The sequence below is a fragment of the Spinacia oleracea genome, chromosome 3 (genome assembly GCF_020520425.1).
Source record: "Spinacia oleracea cultivar Varoflay chromosome 3, BTI_SOV_V1, whole genome shotgun sequence".
In the NCBI taxonomy this organism is placed as follows: domain Eukaryota; kingdom Viridiplantae; phylum Streptophyta; class Magnoliopsida; order Caryophyllales; family Amaranthaceae; genus Spinacia; species Spinacia oleracea.
In genome coordinates this window covers 1,640,156-1,666,644 of record NC_079489.1, presented here as the reverse complement: position 1 = coordinate 1,666,644, position 26,489 = coordinate 1,640,156, and the positions used below count along the sequence as shown (strand labels likewise).

General features: G+C 34.0%; 3 protein-coding genes across 3 annotated transcripts; 2 read left to right on the top strand and 1 right to left on the bottom strand.

Annotated features, from left to right (window-relative positions):
- Nucleotides 1-760: 760 nt before the first annotated feature.
- LOC110782287 (subtilisin-like protease SBT5.4) lies at nucleotides 761-10,417 on the bottom strand. The gene is made up of 11 exons (XM_021986405.2): nucleotides 10,273-10,417; nucleotides 9,811-9,920; nucleotides 9,363-9,460; nucleotides 9,035-9,196; nucleotides 8,688-8,802; nucleotides 7,711-7,874; nucleotides 5,558-6,020; nucleotides 4,504-4,749; nucleotides 3,957-4,071; nucleotides 2,403-2,616; nucleotides 761-1,635 (listed from the first exon to the last, which is right to left on the bottom strand). Exons 1-11 carry the CDS (start codon nucleotides 10,336-10,338, stop codon nucleotides 1,082-1,084), a joined length of 2,307 nt encoding a protein of 768 aa, XP_021842097.1. The 5' UTR covers nucleotides 10,339-10,417; the 3' UTR covers nucleotides 761-1,081.
- A 6,481-nt stretch (nucleotides 10,418-16,898) lies between these two features.
- LOC110782239 (uncharacterized) lies at nucleotides 16,899-20,914 on the top strand. The gene is made up of 7 exons (XM_056841227.1): nucleotides 16,899-17,086; nucleotides 17,579-17,662; nucleotides 17,769-17,978; nucleotides 18,459-18,632; nucleotides 19,248-19,301; nucleotides 19,605-19,751; nucleotides 20,522-20,914. Exons 1-7 carry the CDS (start codon nucleotides 16,925-16,927, stop codon nucleotides 20,912-20,914), a joined length of 1,224 nt encoding a protein of 407 aa, XP_056697205.1. The 5' UTR covers nucleotides 16,899-16,924.
- A 2,926-nt stretch (nucleotides 20,915-23,840) lies between these two features.
- On the top strand, nucleotides 23,841-26,239 carry LOC110782447 (uncharacterized). Its single transcript, XM_021986601.2, has one exon. It carries the CDS (start codon nucleotides 23,945-23,947, stop codon nucleotides 25,877-25,879), a length of 1,935 nt encoding a protein of 644 aa, XP_021842293.1. The 5' UTR covers nucleotides 23,841-23,944; the 3' UTR covers nucleotides 25,880-26,239.
- The last annotated feature ends 250 nt before the right edge of the window (nucleotides 26,240-26,489 follow it).

Genomic DNA, 26,489 nt, shown 5'->3' with positions numbered 1-26,489 from the left:
AACGTGAACGAGATTTAGTCGAATGCTACTGATAAATGAACTTCAGAATCACTGAGAATGAGCAACTGATACAGGACTTCTGACATAATATTTTCCATCAGACGAGTTCAGAATCACCAAGAAATCAAGAATGAGCAAACGTGAACGAGATTTAGTCAAACCCGAGCCCGAGCCCGAACCCGAGAAAAATGTGAACGAGATTTAGTCGAACCCAAACCCGAGCAGTGTATTGAGAGTTCATTTACCTCATACTTGAGATTTTAGCATCTTTGCAAAAACTAACAAATTTTTGGATTAATAACCAATAAAAAACCAAGAATTTCATAATAAAAATCAATGTCAATAACATAGCCTAGACTACTACTTAACAAGCAGTGAGCAAGCAACTCACTTCTAACAATCCTACTAATGAAATTATTTATTATCCTACTAAAATCCAAACCTAAAACCAATTCATATATGCTAAAATAAAATTTCTGACAACTGAACTTAAGAAAATCACTGAGAATGAGCAACTGATATAGGACTTCTGGCATAATGTTTGCCATCAGAGTTGTTAATGAACTTAAAATGAAAGGACATACATATGTTCATGTTCAAAGTCGTTTATTAAACGAGCTTCAAAAATTGTTCAAGCTCGGCTCATTTATCAAATAAACGAACTTGAACGAGATTTAGTCGAACCCGAACAGTTTACTGAGAGTCATGACTCATTTACCTCCTACTTGACATTTTAGCAGCTTTGCAAAAACTAACAAAATTTAATAAAAAACCGCGAATTTCATAATAAAAATTTATGTCAATAACATAAACCTAGACTAGTACTTAACAAGCAATGAGCAAGCAACTCACTTCTAACAATCCTACTAATGATTATTTATTATATCCTACTAAAAATCCCAACCTAAAACTAATTCAAAATCCAACCTAAAACTAATACATATATGCTGAATTTCTGACAACAGAACTTCAGAAAATCAATGAGAATGAGCAACTGATATGACTTCTGACAACTGAAGTTAAGAAAATCACTGAGAATGAGCAACTGATACAGGATTTCTGACAACTGAACTTCAGAAAATCACTGAGAATGAGCAACTGATATAGGACTTCTGACATAATGCTTCCCATCAGACCATAACAACTCTCCAAACTGGTAATCATCAGAATTTCCACCTTTACCAGCAGATTTCAATGTCACCTTAAACTTCTTCTTCTCACCAACTCTCCCAAACCTCAACAGATTTGGCCTAACAGTAACTGAAACACCTGACGGTTGACGAACACGAGCAAAATATGTTCCTGCAGACCCAACATTTGTAACAGTCCTTGTAACAGTAACAGTTTCAGATAGATTTGGGACTGTAATTGAAGGGTAGTTCAAGTTCAGAATGCTGTTTCTGTTAGAGTTTGAGTTTGAACATTTGTGGTGACCGTTGTAGAAAGCATCGATTTTGGTTTTGTTGTAGCCAATTGCACATAAGAAGTGAAGGTAATCTGTTGGGGTTAAGTCATAGACTAGTCCTGGATCCATGACACGGTTAGGTCGCACGTGTCCTGCACCGTAATTGAAGGGTGTTCCCTTGAAGAACTCTGCGTCTTCCATTGGGTTGTTCGTGTTGTCTCGTGTTTTAGCTGTAAATCATTGACATACAATCACATAACGTATGAAGGGACCCTACTAAATCAGCACCTAAGACTATGTTCCAGTGAAAGTTTATAATGAGAAAGAAGAGACCCTACTAAACCAGCTCCTAAGACTAGGTTCCAGTGAAAGTTTCTAATGAAAAAGAAGAGACCCTACTAAACCAGCACCTAAGACTAGGTTTCAGTGAAATTTTATAATGAGAATGAGAACCAATTTGCCCCCTAAAAGTAAAGCAAAAAGTCATTAAAGTAAATTATATTGGATCAAAAGTAAATAGCCAAAACGTGAAACTTCTTATACTTGATGTTTCAAGTTTTAAGGAAGAAAACACATTAATAACCATAAAGTATACATTGACAACTAAATGTCATTTTGGATAAGTTTATGTAATTTTATAGTAAAAGTAAATGAAATCAGTTAAAGTAAAGAAACGGGGAGCCGGTTTGAAAAATTGCATAATTACAAAAATTCCATTAATGACCAGGAATCATTTGGACCATCCTTGAAAAATTGCATAATTACGAAAATGCCATTAATGACAAGGGGAATCATTTAGACAATCCAATTTTGATGACCTAAGGGCCTAAATTGGTTCTTAGTTCTCATTATAGGGTGTGGTTCTCACCAAATCCTACAGGTTCAGCCAAGCTATGCAGTTGATGGGGCTCAACCGCTCAACCCTAGGTTGGTTCACATAATGCACAATAACAATATGAAAGTTGATTACAAAGAGAGATAAATATGTAGTACATACCAGTAGTCATTATAGCAGATCTGATGGCAGCAGGGCTCCAAGTAGGGTGAACTGTCTTAAGAAGACCAGCAATGCCGGAAACATGGGGACAAGACATGGATGTGCCGGAATCTATCATGTAATAACTTATGCGATGATCGTAAGGTTGCTCGGTTGGACTTACTGCTTGACTGTATGCAGCAATAACATCCACACCTGGTGCTGTTATATCAGGCTGCAGAAAAACACAGTCTTTATATTGTTATACACTTGAATTTTCTTTAAGTTAACAACTATTTTGATTGATTAGTGTAAGGAAAACACCTCAAATTCTGAAAACTAGACTGATAAATCAGATTAGATTACTGAAACAGAAAAAAACATCCTAGGACACATCTTCAGAAACTCTCAGCAAGAACACAGTCTTAGTGTGATACTAGATCAGGTCTCGTGCACGCACGGATTCTAAAATTATTTGACCATTTTTATACAATATATTTGACCGAAATATTTATCCCTCAAGTTAGAGTATCATTAATAAATCTTGAATATACTCATTTAATTATATACCGATTAATATGCGATTTTCGTCCTACTACCTACTACTACGTATTTATCACGTACTTTACGCTAATTTTACCAAAATATTCGATATAATAATGAAATATGTTAATTTTGACCAAAACATTGAGTAATATATTTTTCATTATTAATATACCGATTTGATTAAAATATTAACAAAAACCAATTTTAGGAGATTATTATTATGCGGCATCAATTTTTTCCCATAATCTATATATAAATATTCAATTTCCATAAACAATCAATAAATAGGGTAGAAAATTAATAATATATATATATAGAAAATGGTTTTTGACGGGAAAATTTAGCACCAGTAAGTAACACGTGTCTTTCATGGTGTCTGTTCTAATATATAAAGTATGAAATCTTTTATGGAGTAATTATTTGGCAAATTTGCCAAAAAGGACCTTTTATAAGTCAAATTTTGCAAGAAATGACCTTATATAATTTTTTTTGTGAAAACACACCTTAAAGTAATTTTTTTTGCGAGAAAGGACCTAAGGAAAGTTTCTAGCATTGACTGAGCTTTTCCGGCCATTAACTTGCACGTGAGCAGCACGTGTGGCTTACGTTAGCTAAAGACAATGATTTTCCCGACTCTTGAATTTTCAAACTTGATTTTATTTCGGTTTTTTTTTTCAACTTTAGGTTTTGAAGCTTAGAATTTTGGAGGAAAATTGGGTGTGATAAGCAAAATAATGCCACACGTGCTTCTCACGTGCAAGTCAATGGCCGGAAAAGCTCAGTCAATGCCGGAAATTTACTTTTGGTTGTCTTTCGCAAAAAAAAATTACATTAACGTGTGATTTCACAAAAAATAAATTATATAAGGTCCTTTCTCGCAAAAAAATTTACATTAAGGTGTTATTTCACAAAAAAAATTATATAAGGTCCTTTCTCGCAAAATTTGGGTTATAAAAGGTCCTTTTTAACAAATTTGCCTAATTATTTAGAATGATTACTAAAACAAAACAAAATAGTCCTAGGACAAACCTTCAGAAACTCGGGTGTAACCGGGTTCGGCCCAACAGAAGAGAAGATGGCCATTTGGGGAGCAGGTTTGACACCATAGCTTGGTTTCGGAGCAGTGAAGTAACCCATGGGCGCGCTGTAAAATCAAGTTTAAAGCTTAAAACAACACACAAATCTATATTATTAAAGCGAAATGATGGTAAATGTAAAAGAAACCTTAAATAACAAAAACATAACGTTTGACTATTTTCAAACTATTATTCAAAATGGCTAAAATAAATTGGGGAAAATGTTTAGAAAATGGAAATCATATTTTTTAACAGTAATTAACTCATATTAGAGTGTTTTGCATACCAAAAAAAAAAAAAAAAATGAGTGTTTTAGTTTTAAAAACAGGAAAGTTCAGACAAATGATGAATTAAACCGAGTTATAAATTTTATATTATCATTTTCAACATGCATATAGTACAGAGTAGCTTTATATAATCTAATTCATTAGCACGAGCACATACTAGTGAATAAATAAAAGGATTTTTTTAAGGATTAAGGAGAAGAAGTGGTTAATTACTGTGTGGAATTGATGTATTTGAAGACAGATACTCCATCTTGATAACTGATATGTGAAGCAGGCAGAATATGAATGTCAGCTGCAGTTTGGTTTCCGTTAGGTTTGTCGTTGCAGAGAATCATGCCAACGGCACCGGCGAGCTTGGCTTGCCGGCCCTTGTCAATCCTCGCCGTGTCTCCCCGAAGGCACACCAAGATCTTGCCTGTCACCTTGTTCGAGTCCAACGTACCGGGCCTGCAAAGAAGTCTGCATGTACAACAACAACAACAAAGTGTAGTAAATCAGTTAGCTAAATATTGTATGGGCGTTCTAGACGTGATCAAAAGGCGAACTGGGTTGGGTTCGGGCTGGGTTGTGGTCAAAAAATTATGTCCAATGAGTCGGTACGGGCTTGGCCAAACTCCGAGCTCGTTTTAATGCCGAAAGCCCGTTATTCCAAGCAAAAAATGGTGGGCTTTCGGGCCTGACAATGGTTTATAAATAAAATTCCAGTTTTGAGTTGCCAACAAAATGGGTCAATCTGGGCCTGAAAATGGGCCTAAATCTGCCTAAGCCCTGTTATTTTCAGGCAGGACCGGGACAAACTTCAAGCCAATTTAATGCCCAAAGCCCGTCAGGCTGGATAAGGTTTATAACTAAAATCCCAGTTTTAAGTTGCAAAAAACGGGTCAAGCAAATTTAATGTCCAAAGCCCGTTATTCCGAGCCAAAATAGTGCGATTCGGGCCGGATAAGATTTAAAACTAAAATTCCAGTTTTGAGTTGCAAAAAACGAGTTAATCCGGCCTTAAATGTGCCTAAATATGCCTCAAACCCGCTATTTTCGGTCCGGGGCATACTTCAAGCCCATCTTTTAATGCCCAAAGCCCGTTATCCCAAACCAAAATAACGAGCTTTTTGGGCCATTTTTGGGCCAGAGGAAGTTTATAACTAAAATTTACCCAAAACCCATTATCTTCGGGTCGGGCCAACGGGTCGGGCTCTAGATAATCAGCTCTATGCGCACGTTCAAATAAAATAAAAACTCGTATGTAAATAACTAAATATGTACTTACGCGTCACTTGCATTTGCATTGGCGAGTCTAGCATCAGCAGCAGAAATCAATGGATACATCGTATCATTCGGCAATGCAGCAGACAAACTCAACCCCTTAAATCGACTCCCATCACCAAGTTCAACAAACGAAGGAAACTCCCTATCCATAGTAGAAGCACCAACAGTAATCAACCATGGAGCAACATTCGAAACCGTGCCCGGATTAGGCCCGGAATTACCCGCAGAACAGACAACAACGACACCGTTTTGAACCGCATGGAAAGACCCGATTGCAATCCCATCACTGAAATAGTCAACCGGGTCGCCACCCACGGATAAAGAGATGACGTCAACGCCGTCGTGAACCGCCATGTCGAAGGCGGCTAAGATGTCGGAGTCGAAACACCCGCCGGAGGGGAGTGGGGTCCAGCAGACTTTGTAGGAGGCTACTCGAGCTCGAGGTGATCCACCTTTTGCAGTCCCTGATTGATTAATGTAATAATTTAGGCAAATTTGTTAAAAAGGACCTTTTATAACCCAAATTTTGCGAGAAAGGTCCTTATATAATTTTTTTTGTGAAATCACACCTTAATGTAAATTTTTTTGCGAGAAAGGACCTTATATAATTTTTTTTTGGTGAAATCACACCTTAATGTACTTTTTTTTTGCGAAAGACAACCAAAAGTAAATTTTCGGCATTGACTGAGCTTTTCCGGCCATTGACTTGCACGTGAGAAGCACGTGTGGCTTTATTTTGCTAATTACACCCAATTTTCCTCCAAAATTCTAAGATTTAAAACCTAAAGTTGAAAAAAAAGTCGAAATAAAATCAAGTTTGAAAATTCAAGATTCGGGAAAATCAATGTCTTTAGCCAACGTAAGCCACGCGTGCTGCTCACGTGCAAGTCAATGGCCGGAAAAGCTCAGTCAATGCCGGAAAATTTCCTTAGGTCCTTTCTCGCAAAAAAAATTACTTTAAGGTGTGTTTTCACAAAAAAAATTATATAAGGTCCTTTCTCGCAAAATTTGTGTTATAAAAGGTCCTTTTTGGCAAATTTGCCAATAATTTAATTAGTTTGTAATTACTCGGTAAATTTGTCAAAAATTAAATTATAAAATTGAAAAAACTATTGTAAAAATATAAAGTTGTAATTAACTACTTATAAAAAAAATTATGGTAAGATATACATTTTCTCGAATTAGGAACATTGACTCAAATTTTTGGGAAGTCCCTTAATACTCGATCTGTTTTGATCGGACACGCTTGTCAATGCATAACTTTGACCACGAATTTCTTTAATTACATATCATAAAACTTATAAAAATATTACTATTTTGAAAATATATATTAAGATGAAGCCAAAAATATATTATATACTAACATTTGTTTTCATATGCTAGAAATAAAATAGCTAGGGTCAGAGTGAATTATGTGAATAGTGCAAAAAGTCAAATCGGGTCGAGTATTAAGGGACGGAGTGAGCATGTGCATCTTACGTGTCATTTATTTACCCTTTTTCTTGTTAGATACCACAAATAATATCGTAGTTAATTACTTATAAAATCTTTATATGGGTAAGATACTACATTTTCCCGAATTATGAACGTTGACTCAAACTTCCAGGATTGATTTCACTATGTGCATTTTACGTGTCATTTATTTACCCTTTTTCTCGTTAGATACCACGTTCAATACACGTGGTAAGTCAATCTCTGAATCTAGAATCAATGTTTAAAATTCGACAATAGGTAATATCTTACAACATAAATTTTATAAAATAGTTAATTAAAACATACTACCTCCGTTCCTTAATGTTCTTTACGCTTACTATTTGCACGGACTCCAATGCAATATTTAACGACTTATATATCCATTTCCGTATGTGAAAAAATTATAAAAACTTGATATTTTGAAAATACATAATGAGATCAATCTAACAAGATCTTACATGATAACATTTTGATGTATATAACAGTGAGAATTCACGGTCAACAGTGAGAATTCACGGTCAAAGTTTTCACACTTTAGACACATATTCCAAAGCGTAAAGAACATTAAGGAACGGAGGTAGTAACTTTTATAAGGTAGTTTTTCGTAAAAAATAATTTTATAAGAAAGTCTTTGACAAATTTGCCAAATTGTTATGTAATTAATGTTAGCCTTATAATTACCGACGAGGATGCCGTTGATGGTGGCTCGTTCGACGATGTTGCCGCCGGCGGTGGAGAGGGTGTGGGACCCATGGCCTTGGAAGTCTCGGGCTGATTCCATTGATTGTGAGACGTTACCAAAGGCTTTGTATCCTTTGTTGAAGTGTTGTGCTCCAATCAACTTCCTACAAGATTTTCACAAGAGTAAAATTAGTGCTAGTTTTAGCAATAGTCTGAGCAATAATTTAAGTAGAAGAGTATGATAAAAGTTTAAACAATAAATTCTATCTCAATTACTATTTTTATATTATGAGAAATCTTGAATGAGTACGAGACTAAAGTGAAAAAAAGTAAGTCTGAAGGGATGTGGACAAGAATCTGGAAAAATTGAAAATAAATAAAATTAATTAAAAAAAATTAATGTGAAAGTTTTAGCTCATCTAGAGCTAATTTCCTCTAAATAATAACAAACAAAAAAACTTTGCTATTTTGATCGACTAACTAAATTAATCGATACATTTAATATGTTAATTTCATCAAAATATTAAGTAACCCTATTTTCTCATTATTTATACACCTACTTTTCTTAGAGAAAAAGATTAGTGGTACACTCACAATATTTTAAGATTATTATTTAGACATTTATTATAAAAAAAAAAAAAAATTGACCGAAAGTGTTAGCATTCGGTGGTTAGGCTTCAATCCCCTCCCAATTGTTGTTGTAAGGGTTCGAACACGGGTTCTCCCCACCAAGTTCAGCCTCAATCACCACTGAACCAACAAGCAATTGGTAAAATTGACTGAAATTAATATGATAGGATTAATATGTTATATAGTGTGACTAAAATATTCGATATGTTTAATATACTAATTACACAAAAATATTTGATATGCTTAATTTGCTAATTTGACCAAATATTAAGTAAATATAGTTTCTCATACATCATTAATCCGTTCTTTTCCAGAGAAAAAAAAAAAAAAAAAGGTCTGCGTAATACCGGTTGCAAGGGACGGGTGAACCGGAGCTTTCGGAGTTCTCGCAAGAACCTTTCCATCTAGATGGAATAGGCCCATACCCTACGTCGTTGAAGCTCTCAGATTCGGGCCAAACACCTAATTAATCGATCATAGTTAATTTACAGTAAGCACAAACACAAAATAAATTACTAACGTACATACGTACATGTTAGGTGCAAGGCGTGACATGAAAAATAATGTTGTCACGCCAGTCTTTTAATATATGAGTATTTATAACATTTTTTTGATAATATATGATTATAATAACATTTTTTTTATATAATATATGATTATAATAATATGATTAAGAGTAAATTGAATAATTTACCAGTGTCAAGATTGGCAATGATTGTATCTTCCCCAAACCTAGCTGCCTTCCATGTATCACTTGGAACACCAGCATTGTTTTCCATCGACATGAAATTCCATGAATGTGTTGTGTGTAATTCCTTTGCCTTGTCGGCAAACACAGAAATTACATCTTGATGTTCTGCACAATTTACAAGACCGTTGATATCAGCATTAAAAATATAACTATACGATGATAAAGTATCATGATATCTTAATTTATTTCTCGAGTCCCAACAATAAGTCAAAGTTAGTGTACTAATTTTTATTTAAAAAAAAATCAAAGTTAATATATGAATAGTGCAAACCTGCAATTTTCGCGGCTTGATGTTCATCGAGGAGGGCAGAAAACCCATTGATATGCCTTGTGTACGAGTAAAATAGTGCATCCCTTGCCTCTTCAACACTATATTTGCACAACAAACCATTACTTAATAAATACAAAATAAATTCTATTCACCTTTAATACAAAATAAATTATATTCACCTTTAATACAAAATAAATTATATTCACCTTTAATGAAAAAATATGTGTAAAAATTAGTTATAATCTGTTAAAGTAAATATAAGTAATTAAACAATTCCTATATCACAAAAAAAAAAAAAAAAAAAAAAAAAAAAAAAAACCCATTACTTAATAATTACAAAATCAATGCTATTCACCTTTAATAAATAATAATAATACGCCGTAAAAATTAGTTATAATCAGTAATTAAAAAAATTAATGTCCATAATTAATCAATTTTATAAGCATACCTTCCTACGAAGTTAGCAAGGAAATTATGATGAGAATCAGTAACTCGATTATAATCTTCTAACGTTGCATCTGGACCATGAGAATGTGCTCCCATATAAACCACGTACGACTGTATAGCATAACCAAAAAAAATAGTTAATATTCGTAAATAAAAAGTGACGAATCTAGAACTTTTATATAAAAAATAATAATGCATGTTGATGTTAAGTACTCGCGTTCTGTTCTGTTCTCGAATATTAGTCTCTTTTGGAATGTTGATATTGTTCAGAATTTTCTAATTTCTTTCCAATACATAATTCAAATTTAAAAATACATAATTCATGTGAGATTCATTCGTCTTAATGTGTAGTTTAACAATATCAAATTTTTATATTTTCGTTTAAATATTGAGTTGAAACGAGTTGAAAAATCAAAACATGACTAATAATTAAAAACGGAGGGAGTGAAATTTTTTATTTTACCTGTTTTTCTGCAAGCGTGGACGCATTGAGCATACAAAGAACAAGAAAAAACAAAGCAATCTTCATGGCTATTTCGTTGTAAAGTATCGCCTCTTTAGTTTGAATCAAATTTTTAAAATAAAAAAGGATAGCTTATATATATATATATATGGTAAAATAAATAAACCGTGAAGAGTTATAAGGGGTAACAAATTATACTTTCAATAAAATTATTTATCTAATTGGGTAATTTTTCACTATTAATTTATTATCTTTCAAATATTAATAATTATCTTGTTCTTATTATCAAATATTAATAATTATCTTGTTTTCATGTAGTACACTCGTACTCGTCTACTACCTATGGTTTCACGATAATGTAAATCAATAAAAATTTAATGGATAATTTGTATATTATTTTATTGTTTTTGTTTTTCATGTTTTGAAATATAGTTGCTTTATTCATTAGGAATATTAGTACAAGTGTTTAGACTAATTAGGTACGTAATAAACTATACTAGGTAAGGAGAATAAGATAATACTATACGTCTATACAGGATTAAAAAGATAATACATTCCTAGGATACAAAGATACTGGAGATCAAATCAAAATAAAGTCTTGATATTATCTTTCAGATCAATTACAATAATATCTTATGATATTATTCTTCTACATAATATCTTAGAGTAGAAGGTTCTATGGACTTGGGTACCTATAAATAGGTTGTCCACTCATTTATACATTCAACCAATACACTTATAATCATTCTCAATCAATACAAAAATCATTTCCGAACTCTCTCATTTGCTTACTTGGATAGGCAATATGCATAAGGCATGGAAATAAACGTCATTTTGAATTTAGAGGATCACTGGGGGACTTACCTAAATGGTTTTTTAAAATAAAGTTGAAATTTGTGAGGATAACTAAGTAAACAAAAGCCTAATTAGCAATATGAATCCCATATATTCTCGCCTGAACTGTGAGCTTGTGGGCATCCTCTATTGCTTGCCTATCTACAAAATTGATATTACAAATGGAAAATTCTTCTCTAATTCTTTGATTTCCGGTAGTACTCACCAGATTTTGATCGGTTTTGTAGTCGGATCTTGAATGAAACGTATGATTTGAACACAGTCCGTGAATATATCAATTTCATCCAAATTCTTCCATTTTAGCCATTTCAATAGGTGGTAGATTGCTCTTATTTCGGTATCTAATGCCGAATTGCTTCGAATTGAATAATTTACTATGCCTATATTTGAGTTGTCTTCTTTAATGAAAGTTCGCCATCCTATTAACTTAAATCAAGTTCCACCAAAGGTTTGAGGATTTGATTGGCACATTGTCGGTTCTTTTAACATTTTTACAAATAAAGAAATTAAAAAAAACTACTAATTCTAACTATATCTTCGAACAACAAAAATCAGAAACAAGGGGGCTGCAGCTTCAATTCCTTCTTCAGTTCATTTATATCTTATTTTATTGTTTTTTTCTGATGAAAATCTTATTTTATTGTTATTATCTTGTTTTCATGTTTTGAAATATTTTAAATTTTGGGCTAAGTTTTTATTTGTGCAAGAGGTTGCTTCAATGCGCACGTATGTTTTATAATCGAGTGAAAATCTATCCCATTACTTCGACCTTGTTTGGTATCATGTACACTAAACAAGAAATATCTTGAATAAATATTTTTCAATTAAAAGTATATTCAATTTTTCAAGAAACTAATTAAACAAAATAAAATAAAATAGCTTAGGTAAGGAATTAAAATAACGTAAGTATATGGTCCACATTATAAGGCTTTATTCTCATAAGGCTTTATTCTCATAATTTTATAACTTACGTAGTAATTATTAATATCAAGGAGCAATAAAATAACTAATTATAATTCCATTATTCAATTTGCCATAAATTGATATGTTAGTTACCTTGGATAGCTTATCTTTTAAATTAATTGTCGATATTCAAAGAATTTGAAAAACTTATCGGTCAAACATAATAATTATGGACTTCCACTTTCATCTTTTACGATTACTTTGACCTTGTACCTGTCGTTATATACTCCCTTCATTTCTTTTTGTTCTTTACATTTTTCTTTTTGGATGTCCCAAAATGTTCTTTCCATTTCTTTTTATATTATCACCTTTAATATTCTATTAAAATTTGTGCCCAACTATTATTTTAACCAATTACATGCATTGAGTCATTAATCTCTCACACTATTCCATTGAGACATCAAATTTTTCTCATTTTTCCAATATCAGAATTTTGATAAAAGTGAAAACATTATAAATAAACATAGAAATAGTTTCGTCTAACCATGCTAAATGCTATTCCGCACTACGTTCTAATAGACCTGGCAAAACGGACCCGATCTAAATGATCCGATCCGAATGATCCGATCCGTTACCCGATTTTGACCCGAAATGACGATCCAAAATCAACCCTATGAACTATGCATTTATTGTATATATTGTACTCAGTATTCAGATTTTCTTGGTGCAAATGAACCCTGTGAACATTAGAGCATTTCCAATGACAAACTAATTGTCAAATTATAAACCTTTATATATAAAGTGGTCTTACATAAAATACCACTTTGGTGTCATGTAAGTTAAGCAATGAAACAATTAGTTAAGTATTGGAACTAATTAGTTAAACACTGAAACCAATTAGTTAAGCATTTGAACTAATTAGCTTTTCATGCCCTAAAATTTAAAGCTAATTAACTTTCTAGCTATTTGTATTGCAATGGTAAGTTAATTTACTAAACTAGCTTGATATTTAGATGAGTCTACTTTTACAATTAACCATTTAATTTTAATTTTACTATCACTTTAAGTTCCTAGAACTAGTCTACTACTTGTTTTCATAATTATCGTGTTTTCATGTACGGAGTAGTACACTAGTACTAGTCTACTAGTATATGGTTTACGATAATAAATCAACAAAATTTAACGGATAATTTGTATTTTATTTTTATTTTTATTTTTATTATTTTGTTGTCATGTTTTGAAATATTTAAAAAGAATTTTAGATTAAGTTTTTATTGGTGCGAAGGATTGCTTCAGTTTGCACGTTGACTTTATTATCAACCGACTCATTTGGATATAGAATTTGATTAATAAAGTCTTATTAGGTATCGTTTTTTATTCCAGTTTTATATTTTTTCTTAGAATTTAGATATGGAGTCATCTCTAGAAGAACTTCTAGTAATCTGTGCAAGGTTCTTGTATGTCAAGTCTTTTGAAAGGGAGTTTGGACTTTGGAGGCGAGAGCATTCTAGATAGTTTATTTGCAAGAGTATTGTATAATATCTTAGAGTAGAATGTTCTAAGAACTTAATTTAGTGCCTATAAATAGGTTGTCCCATTTATTTATACATTCAACCGATACATTTGTAATCATTCTCGATCAATACAAAAATCATTTCCAAACTCTCTTATTTGCTTACTTAAATCATTTCCAAACTCTCTTACTTGCTTACTTGGATATTGATCACGCTGGTAAGCACTATGCATAAGGCATGGAAATAAACGTCATTTTGAACATTCAAAATCATTTATTCATATCATTAATTATGCAATAGAGTAATTTCCCTATAGTGAGATAATGTTGAAAAGAGCGACAGATATGAAACGATTTTTAAAAAAATATCGAAAAGAAACTACTTGATTACATTGTTCGTCCTCCGTACAACAAATCTTTAAGCGTTACTTTGCATGCTTATACGTTACTTACACCACAAACTACAAAATTTGTATGCATTGACAGAGACAAATTACTAGTTGGTAAGTACTACACAGTGGGTTGAGATAAAAGAACCGACTCACAACCCCATAAAATTAGGGTTTCTATAATAGAATGAGTTTAATCTGGATGTGAACTTTATCTTTCGCAATTTGCATATCCAGAAATAAAACAAACACCTCCTTACCCACTTCTCCCACTTCTGCACCATTATCACGTTGAAGCATATCCATCAATAGCACATTAAAGCATATCCATCAAATATGATTTTTTTGTGGAGTGTTTAGTTCCACGTTTTTATTTTTTAATTATTTTTTTAAAAGGAAAATTAATTCATTAATAAAGAGTCATACGACATTTACAAGAGAAATATAGATTTAACAAATACATGATAAATTGAATTAAATAAAGGTTTCCTTCATCAAAACTACGGTCGTTGAATGAATCTTGCACATGCAGCCTTTTCAGAGAGAGGGTCTAACGATTTGTTGTAGCCGCGAGGATGATTTCCACTTAATTCATCTGAATGTACTCGAAAAATTGATATTTGTTGCGATGCCGCATAAAACTTTACCAACGAACCAATTCTACATAAATCCACTAAACGACAAACCAAACATACTAATACTAACTCCACCACAAGGAGACTAACAAACAAGGAAGAACTCCGCCCACATGGTTAAAATTTATTAAATTTAGAAGACAATAACTGAATTAAATAAAGGAAAAGGGTTAAAAATAGTCTAATTCCAAAAGAAATTAGACTATTTCCGGCCTACGACGATCAAAAAAATAAACCCTACAAGATGAGAGAGGGGAGAGGATGGAGAGCAGCAATCTATGCCTTAACCTTACTTGCATTTCACATTTACCTTATTTTTTTTTAATTATTTAATTATTATCTTATTGTCTTTTTGTTGGTGCAAAAATATACGACATATACCAATCATGATTCATGGCTTGTGCACCATCTATCGGCTCCTCACTCACTCGTTCGAATTCTCATGACCCGTTTGTAATTTGTATTACACTTAAGAGTCTTAGAGGTGTAAATAGACTGAGAAACGTCAACAGTCCACTCCAATCCAAGTTTCCGGACAGGATCAAACTTAGGTTTAGATCAGACTTGAAAAAGTTACTTAGGTTAGATCAGACTTGAAAAAGTTTGGATCAGAGTCGAAGTTTATACTAATAAATAATTTGAATGAGTGATGTTATCTAACGTACTCTTTCATTTAAAAAGTGACGGATTGCATATAATTTACATTGGATGTCCTCTAGCTCTTTCTTTCACTTTTTCTTTTTAACATACTACCTTAGCACCATCTAGAACCATTATCGATAATAGATCAACATCAAAATTGTCAGGATTGATATCCTACTTTAAAGCACTGACGGGTTATATTAACAATCATACCCATCAACAATACTGCCAAAATAATTAAAAAAATATATAATGTTTAAATTTATTGTTATATCGACCAACTTCAATTTACAAGATGCTTAGTAATGACTAAAAAAAGAATAAACTCATACTCCGTACACACTAAAAACATATGGTTCAACTTCTTTTTGTTGTCAATAAGATCACTGACATGGCGTAAACAGAGTTTTACGTGGCACATATATTTTCTTCGCGGCACCTTTTAATATATTAGTATAGATATAACTCCATTTTGTTGTTCTTGATATTTATAATATAACTGTTGCCATCAATGAATTACAAGAAATAAAGAAAGATGTTATTTTGATTTGATAATAGATCTCAAATAAGTTGTGTGTGTTTTATCGTTGCCCTAGAAACATATTTCCCTTTTTAAAAAAAAGTACAACTCCTAAAGTGCCACAACTCCTCTGAATTAAACTATTTTCTGACTTAAAAATAATAAACTATTCTCCGCTCCTATACTTAAATAAAGACAAAATATGTTCAAATTACGACGCATAATTCAGGAGAGGCGCGACTCTGAAATAGTTTGGTATAAGGCTCCGTTTGGTAGGGCGTAAAACGTTTTCATGGAAAACGATTTTTCACTTTTTCAATCATTTTACGTTGTTTGGTTGGGTAAGGGATGGAAAACAATTTTACATAACTCCCTCAAATGTGGAAAACCCTTTTCCATTTGAAATGGAGGGAAACCACTTTTCCTTCCTTCCTCCTTACCTCCTCTCCTTTCTTCCCCTCAATCTTTACCATCTTCTCTCATTTTCCTTTAAGGTACCAAACAAAGGAAAACTAGTTTGGAGTGGTGTTTTTCCTTGAAAAATGTTTTCCATGAAAAATCATTTTACATTGAAAACGTTTTACGCTCTACCAAACGGAGCCTAAGTGTATAACAATCTCAAATACTACTCCGTACTACGGAGTACGTACTATGCATTTATTGTATATTTGTATTCGATATTCATATTTTCTAATTGATACAAATGAACCATATGAGCATTATAAATTATAAATGAGGGAGTCGATATTCAAAACAGTGACATAGGTAGTATCGCTTTTTTTTAAAAAATTCAAATGAGCCATAAGGGCGGGGATGGGAATCGATCCCAGAATTACCTTAAATAGGGATAAAATCTCTAACCAACTGAGCTATCCATCGATCACTCTCTAGTATCGATTTTTGTCAATAGGTAAAAATCTCATTGGTACTCCTTAATTATTCAGATTGCATGAATGTAATCACAATCAACATCAACCATATTCAGTTTATTCACACTTAATTAAATAGACTATGTCCATGAAATTTAGTTATAGAAATAAATCAGATCAATAGGATACATAAGATAACCCCTCTATGCATTTATTGTATTCATATTGGACGTTACCAATCTATTTATACCATCAAATGCAACAATAATCAAGCAATAGAAAATCTTGAAACTTCTTTAAAACCATTTTGTTCAATTTGTTCAATTATGAAATTCCCAATATATATTGTTTTAATCCTTGTTTTGCTTGGTATTGTAAGCCACGGAGCCGAAGGACGAAACCGTAATTTTAAACCAAAAGAAGAAGAAGATTTGGAGCTTGAAAGGCAACTCAACATCTTGAATAAGCCACCTATTATGAGCTTCAAGGTACTGAGGGCCTGCGTACAATAGGTCTCAGGTTCGAATCTCCCCGTCTCCATTTGTAATTTATATTGCCATTGTGGCTCATTCGCACCAAAAAAAATTATGAGCTTCAAGGTCTAAACTTTTTTTTTTGCTTTTATTGTTAATTTCATTTTTCTTCTTACAATCTAGTAATTGATAATTAACTTCGTTCCTGAAAGTTCTTTACGCCTTGAAATATGTGTCCAAAGTATAAAAATTTTGACCGTAAATTCTCACGGGTGTTATATACATTAAAACGTTATCATACAAGATCTTGAAAGATTTTTCTCGTTATGTATTTTCAGAATATCATTTTTTTTATAATTTTTCCACATACGGAATTGGATATATAAGTGGTTAAATATTGCATTGAAGCTCGTACATAATAAGTGTAAATAACATTAAGGAAAAGAGGTAGTATTTCCTTTAGAAATGTGTGACAAGAAATTGATATTCCCTTCTCTTATATGGTAGAAAAATGGCGATTTAATTGATTGCGTAGACATTTACAAACAACCTGCTTTTGACCACCCGTTACTTAAAGAACATAAGCTTCAGGTACGTATATCGTCCACCATTCTTAAATTATTATTATTTTTCTGTTTATCTTTTCAATTATTATGTTATACTGTGGACTAATTAAAAGTTTTGTTCACCAAATTAGTTGAGACCTAGCTCTATTCCCAAAGGAATGAAATTGAGAAGAGAAAAGAATTCAAGATTACCTATTCAAAGGGAAATTGAGGGGTGTCCTTATGGAACTGTGCCTTTCAAGAGGGTTACAAAGGAAGATTTGATTAGGGCTAAAACAGCTTTGGCCCTTAACCATTCAAGACCCGTCCCAGAATCGGTACCTCATGCAACAAACGTGCACGTAAGTATGATCGTACGTCTAAGCTCAGTTATGTTCACCTTATTTCCACTTATTTCAGGAAAAGTCAGTTCAGAAAAAATAAGTTCAGAAAAGATAGTGAAAATCAGGTGAATAGAACGTACCAGTTGCGTGCTATATGTTTTCGAGCTTTATATTGTTATTCTTTTATATAGATTGATTAAATAAAGATGGTTGTGGGATTGGCCGTGCTTCGGACCGTGGGCCAGAATGAGCCCGACTTACACCAAGCCCACTTTGAATCGTGTCGGGTCGGGCCGAAAGTTTCAAAACATGGCCCAAGGTTCACGGGCCGTGCCTTCTTATGCTTTTTTCCAAAAAGTACGGTCCATGTCCAACCTACGACTTCGTGCCGGGTTGGGTCGTGCTTTCCGTACCGCGTCAGGTCGGGCCGGCCCACAACTATTTTTATCATTGATATTGTTTGAACATGCATTTGCTAATAAGCTAACTTTTGAGCAGTTTGGACTAGTTACAACTCCAACAAATGATCCCTCCAAACAAATATATGGAGCAGCAATATCAATCAGCGTGTATAATTTGACAGATCAAATTAGTTCCCAAATAAGTCAGGCTCTATTGTGGATTGGATCCGGCATTCAAGGTTCATATAGCGGTATAGAATACGGGTGGACGGTAAGTCACTTTATCAATTTTGATCCGTAAAATCATGTAATAAAAAATGATAGACAAATTACAAACTATTGATCATGTGTAAAGATGGTTGTGGGCCGGGGCAGCCAGGGCTTCGCGCTGAGCCCACGTGCATGGCCTGAACTAGACCGACCCACACCAAACCCACTTGTTTCATGCCGAGCCAGGCTAAATTTTGAAAAAGGAAGCACATGCACGGCCCAACGTGGGCCGGGGTGGTTCGAGCTTCGCGCGAGCCCACGTGCCTGGCCTGAACTGGCCCGAACCACACCAAACACACGTGTTTCATGCCGGGCCAGGCCAAAATTTTGAAAAAGGAAACACAACCACGACCCAAACCCATGTTACGTTCCCTCGTGTCGGGTTGGGCCTCCATATCTATGCCTAATTTTAGCCAATTTAACATATTTTGTTTTGTCGTATCGTGCCTTCCAAATAAAAAGGGGCCCAAGTCCGATCCACGACTTCGTGCTCGTACAGGACTATGATTTTTCCATGCCCGTGCCGGCCGTGCTCTTTTCATGCCACGGGCCGAGTGGCCGACCCTATTCCATCTTTCATCATGTGTGGATTGAAATTTTGTCTCAAATTTTGCAGGTGAATCAAGGATTATACGGGGATGGTCTATCGAGAACCTACAGTTTGTGGACTGTAAGCTTCTTTGAGAGCTAATCAAACTGATTAGTGTCATATACTTCGTAGTTCGTATTACTCTATCTTATAATGAACTTTACAGTTACTATTTGCATAATATTAAAATCAAAGAGGAAAAATGTGTTAAAAGGTGAGTGAATATAGTAAATTTTCATGTCAAAAAATAGAATAAAGCGCAATGTAAATAACTTATAAAATATACGAAAACAGAAAGTGTAAAGATCATTATAAAACGGAGGTAGTACTCCGTATATTATGATAATAATATCGGACTTTTCTTATGTGTTATTTGGATTTCAGGGAGATGGTCTTCAAAACACAGGATGTTTTAATGCTGTTTGTCCAGGATATGTTCAAGTGAGCCAAAAACGGATTATGGGTGAAGCTAATCATCCAGTTACAGTTCCTGGTGTAGATGTTTATGCCATGGAATTCAAGATCTTCAGGGTAATAATCCTCCACACATTTTATTAAACGGGAAATTTGTAAGAAAATACCTTTTATGTTACAGTTTTTGTGAAAAAACATCTTATATGTTAGTTAATAAACACACATTGAGGTCGTATTCCGGCCAAAAAGCCAAGTTTTCGAGCTTTGATCACTCATATTTTCCCTCTAAATAAGTGCGCAAATTCCTACAGTGATTGTTAAAAGTGTAATTTGCGCACATAGTTGAAGGAAAAGAGTGTTAGTCAACGCTAAAAAACTTGACTTTTTAGCCGAAATCCGACCTTAAGTTATATTTATTAAAATTACTAACCTATAAAGTGTTTCTATAAAAAAAAAACAATTGAAAATGTGTTTTTCACAAAAAGGGTAACCTTTAAGGTCTTTTCTCTCTCAAATTTCCCTTTTATTAAACGGAAATGTTAAACATAGTTGTAAAAAGTAGACCTGCTCAAAATGTGGGCCGGGTTTAGGTTGAGCCAGACTCAGGGCCAATACTATGTGCCCAAAACCTGCTATTTTGCGCCAAACATAGCGGGCTTTTTAGGCAATTCTCGGGTCAGGTCAATTTTTAACTAAAATTTTAGTCTTGACTTTTGAGTTACCCAAAACCCGCCAAACAAATTAATACCTGACCTATAAATTCTACCCAAAACCCGCTACTTTTCTCGCAGGGCCGGGCTTATGACAATCAGGTCTAGTAAAAATGTACAGACTTAACGAGTAACCTACAATCTTACACAAGTACTACCTGTAATAATGCTTTACAGGATCCAAACACAAGCAACTGGTGGCTGTTTGAGAACCTAGGCGATACAGCAGACGAACCGGTAGGTTACTGGCCAAAAGAGCTGTTTCCGGCAATGGCGGATTCAGCACACGTAGTGCAACTAGGAGGCAAAGTCTCGACCCCCTTAAACGTACCCAATCCTGCAGGAATGGGTTCAGGAACATACGTACCTGACGACTTCACAAGAACTTGTTATGCTTCAAATATCCAGTTTGTTGATTCCAATTTCCAGTTTTATGAACCAAAAGATGAGAGAATGACTGTGGTTGCTGATGTTCCTGGTACATATGAAGCTCATTACTTAGGAGATGCAGAAAAGGAACATCCTAAAAGAGGGTATACCTTATTGTTTGGAGGACCTCACTACTTATAAGCTTAATTTATCCACTAATTATTCTTGCGTGGACGACCAGTAATGTTTGTGTAGACTCAAAACCAATAATTTTCTCGAGCACCTTTGTTTTACATGCATATGGGACCTTTATTATTCATATAGTGACGTCAAAAAAAAAAAAATCATATGGTGACACCAAATTTCTAAGATATAATAACCATTTTTTGAATCATAGTAACCTTATGTTTACATACATATGGAACTTTATCATTATTCATATAGTGACTATAATAAATTAAACACCAAATTTCTTAGATGTAATAACCATGTTTCAAATCATAATAATCCCTATGTTTTTAAAAGTGAATTGTGACTTAAACTTCACCATTATTCAAACACAATATGTATCAACAACACCAATTTGATATTGTTTTTCATAATAATCCTAATAAACATGCCAAAATAACTTAGGAACTAGTTATTGACCCTTTTTTAGGCATGGAACCATTTAAGATTTGGTGTTTATCCAATGATCTTTCCATACTCGAATTTTTCGTATCCTATTTCGAGCATCTGAAGTTTAATTTACCAGTTTTTACCTCGATAGTGTTTGTCTCACTCATAAAGTGACAAGAGTGGTTACTGGTTAAGCTATAGCCCTGAGAATTTAAAACAGGATAAGATATGCATGAATAAGATGTTTCAATACAACGAAATTGACAGTTTAAACATCCTAATCTCTGGCTCAGGCTGCTTTTAACATCATAAATTTATCAAGTAGGATGGATCATTCACATTCAACTTAATTGTGGTTGTGACTTGTGAGACCCATGGTTGTTTCTCGAGCTAATCCACGTTCAGAGATAGACTAATCCTTTCTCGAGTTATTGTAGACTTGTAGTTATAACAGATAAGTAAGAATTAAAATTGTTTTCTACTAAATACATGTTTTATTCAAAATAACTTCAGATAAGATAAGTTCATCTCAGATATTTTCACACAAAAATAAGTTTATTCCAGACAAGATACGTTTTTTCATAAGTTCAGGTAAGATAAATAAATTCAGACAAAATAAGTCGAATAGAGCCTAAACATAACTTCAGTGAAGTTCACAGACAACTAATTACCATGTCAAACAAGAATCCATAATCAATAGCTGCAAATTTTGACTTTTAACACAGAGACTTATTCAACTCCCCAAGATCAGGTGATAGAAAAATGAGAAGACTTGGAAGATATTAAGCTCTTAGGCTCCTTTTGTTTCAACGTAAAACATTTTCAAAGGATTTTCCATGGAAAACATCAAGAGAAAATAGTTTTCCTTTGTTTGTTTCCATATAAGAAAATTACGGAATTGAAAAATAACATAGAAGTGGAAATGAAAGATGAATAGAAAAAGAACACATAAGTGAAAATGAAAGATGCAGAAGGAGATGAAAAGGAAGGTAAGGGATTATAGAGGAAAACGTGACATTCCTCCTTTTAAAAAAGGAACGTTGTTTTTCCCATAGGAAAAATTGTTTTCTACCTTTGGAAAAAGTGTTTTTCACTCTTAACAAAGGGAAATGGGATATTTATTTTCCAAGAAAGTGTTTTCCGTCAAAACAAACAAAGCCTTAATGATAACCGTTTAAGTGCTTTTGCATCCCTGGGCCCTGGCCCGCCCATCTTTAATTAGAGAGCATGTGGTTATCAAAGTGCTACCACTACAACTACCTTTCAGACCTACACTACCCATTTTATTTATGGAGTGCATGTATAATTGTATATGTATCTCTGAATCCTCTGATTACATAATATCATTTTAAAAGAAAACTCCCTCTAGAGCTGATAGGTTAAACACTGAGGATTATGAATAATGTCATATGTTTGAATACAAGAAGAGGCTTTTTGGATACTTAAGGGTAGGAATTTCATTATTTAAAAAAATTGGTGAACTACTTTATCATACTTTCTCCGTCCCAAATTAAAGTTAACAATTTAACATGACAGACAGCCAGACAGGTATATCAAGAGAAAGAGAACGTAAGGAAATGAATTTCGTACACCCACATTTTTTATGCTCTACTCACATGGAGGTATATCAAAATCTGTTTCCGAGAAAGTATTGTAAACACAAAATATGACTACGGAGTATATTTTGGGACAGGAACAGGGAGTAATTATGCTACATTAAAGTCTATTCTTTACTTATCCAACAAATTCCTGCCCATACACATTTGAACCATAAAGTCCGGCTACATTTTTTCAAATTTATTCATTTCTTAGACTTAGCTTCACCCAAAATCTAGGAATCGTATGAGAATCATGACCCTTTCTGTATGAAAAATAGAAAAGATCATGACTACCCTTTGAGGTTTTAACACTCCATTGGTACTTTGGTAGGACCAATCATGATTCATAAACTAGAGATCAAAGCCGAGGAACGAGTGATCGAGGAATGCTACATGCACTCTCTTTTCTAGATGAATTCTTGGTGTAAAAAGAAGGGGAACAATCTATTGTAAATCTGATTAAACTCTATGTTCAAGAATAACCCTCATTTGACATTTTCTAAAACAAAAAAAAAACCTGAACTTAACCCAAAAAAAAAATCATTATGAGAAATTATCTCTGAAGGGAGTTTCGTGTTTTGAAGCATAGGGTCATTTCGTAAATAGACATAGGAACCTAAAATACTACGTACAAGGTTACCGTAGATAATTTCCCAAAAAAAATAAAAAAGGGTAAGAAGATAGTGCAGATAGCATTCCACTCAAATGATTGCAATCATCAAAAATTCAGGGAAAAAAAAAAGGGCTAATAGAAATACAAGACTAGTCAAATAAATGACAGTCCACAACTAGTGTAGATTGAAAGACAAAAAGGGAGTCTCTTTAGTAAAATGACCTGTTAAAAGTCACAACACTATGGCCCTTACTATGAACGTTTGTCCAAAATTTGCATTTAAAGTGGGGATATAGCTTTATAATACTTCCAAAGTAAGCAATACCCTCAAAACAAAATGCAATAGTGTATGAAAAGAGAGCACAAAATCAAGACAGTTTGAAGAAGTTACCTAAAAAAGAAATGCAGGCACCTTCAACAAGGGAGGTCACAGAATTGTGCTTCCATGGTTGCTGCCCAACTCCATTCTTCACTCTAAATGAAGCTGATAATAAATCCACCATTACAAAACCCAGAAATTCTTCGGCCGAAAACCGGCGCACGTTTGCTTCCACCACTTCTTCATGTTTATTCCCAAACACTGAGTTTAACAACCCTGATTCCCTTCCTTCCCTGCAAGAAGCCTTTGATCAGTTTCTCAGAACTTATCCACATTACACTGATACTTACCAAATAGACGAAATTCGAGCACAAGAGTATTACAATCTTTCTCTCTCTAACCATGTATGTCTTGATTACATTGGCATTGGTTTGTTCTCTTTCTCACAGCTACACAACCAGCTTTCTCTGACGTATCCATCAACGTCATCTTCGCCACCTCCACTGCAGCCTCATAGCTCGGATTTTCCGGTGTTCCACTTATCTTACAAGTCAGTGAATCTGAAGAACCACTTACTTGATTCAGGAGATGAATCAAAATTGGAGTCTGCAATAAAAAAGAGGATCAGGGAATTTCTGAATATCAGTGAAGATGATTATTCTGTTGTTTTGACAGCAAACAGAACATCAGCTTTCAGATTAGTTGCAGAATCATTCCCTTTTGGTTCTTGTAAGAAGCTACTCACTGTTTATGATCATGACAGTGAAGCAGTAGAAGCAATGATCAATAGCTCAGAAAAGAGAGGAGCACAAGCAATGGCAGCTGAGTTTACCTGGCCAAGGTTAAGGATTCACTCATCAAAACTGAGGAGTATGATTACAAGTAAAAGATTGATCAGCAAAAAAAGAGGGCTTTTTGTTTTCCAGCTTCAATCAAGAGTAACAGGGGCTAGATACTCTTACCAGTGGATGAAAGTAGCACAGGAGAATGGATGGCATGTTCTTCTTGATGCCTGTGCTGTAGGACCAAAAGATATGGATAGTTTGGGACTCTCAATCTTCCAACCAGATTTCTTAATTTGCTCCTTTTACAAGGTTTTTGGGGAAAACCCATCTGGATTTGGGTGTCTTTTTGTCAAGAAATCGGCTATTTCGAACCTGGAAAGTTCAACAACTGCTGGAATTGTAAGTATTGTTTCAGCAAGGAAGTTGTTTTATCTTCCTGATGAGTCTTCTGGTACTGAAACAGAGTTTGAACAAGAACTTGAGTTGGGTTCATCATCATCCAATTCATTCTCAGGTACAATGCCTATCCAAGCAACAAGAATGGAAAAGGGGGAGTCCTCTACTAGAGTGAAGATCAATGGAGAAAAAGTTTCAGAAATTGAAGTAATAGATGAAGCTGGTAATCTTTTTGTAGAGCCGCGAAACACAACAATCAATGGAAAAAGGAACTCCCCAGTTGAATGTAGGTGTTTGGATCATATTGATTCATTAGGTTTGTCACTTGTAAATAGCAGAAGCAGGTACCTTGTTAATTGGCTCATTAATGGGTTGACAAAGCTTCAACACCCAAATGCAGATAAGAAAGTTCCATTGGTAAAAATTTATGGACCGAAGATAAAGTTTGATCGAGGACCAGCTTTGGCTTTCAATGTGTTTGATTGGAAAGGCGAAAAGGTTGAGCCAATTCTAATACAGAAACTTGCTGATAGGAAAAGCATATCTTTAAGCTATGGGTTTCTGCATCATATTTGGTTCCCAGAAAAGTATGAGCAGGAAAAGGTTAAAGTTCTTGAGAAGAGAAGATGTGAAGCAAAGGAGAATTCAGGGAACAAAAGGACGAAAGGAAAGGAGAACCTTGGTGTAAGAGTAGTTACAGCTGCATTTGGATTCATAGCCACTTTTGCAGATGCTTATAAGCTTTGGGCTTTTGTAGCTCAGTTCTTGGATGCAGATTTTGTGGAGAAAGAGAGATGGAGATACACTGCTCTAAATCAGACAACTGTTGAAATGTGACGACTGAACGGGTATTTTAAGTCACAATGATCAATTATCCGGAGTTTTCAGAATCGCGAGGTCACTGGCGCTTGCAGGTGATGCCTACCGAGGTTCATACGGCCTGTTTGGTAGCCGGACATAAATGGTGTCAATGGGAATGAATCTGTATGTAAATTTGTAGGGAAAATCAATATTCATTGCCATGGTAATTATCTCTTTTTCTTTATAAATTTCCATTACCATCCATTACCATTTGGAGGAATGATATTAGCTGGGAATGCAAATTTATGAAGAAAAACACCAAGTTTGAGACAAAATTTATTACCATGGATATCACGATGTTATTTTCTTGCCAAATAACACTTCGATTTATTCATATTTCCACAATTTATTACTGGCTACCAAACGGGCCTATAGTGTACTTGAATCTGGGTTTTGCTATCTCTGTACCTTTTTGACAGCATAAGCCAATATTATACTTCGTATTTCAAATCACACACTAGTGAAATTCCTTTTGTCATATACTTACAAGAAGAGAATGTACCTGTTGTTTTTTTATAGCTCAAAGCAATCATATTCCCTCCAAATTGTCAGCATTTCAGGTGCAATCTTTTGAGTTCTTTTTCAG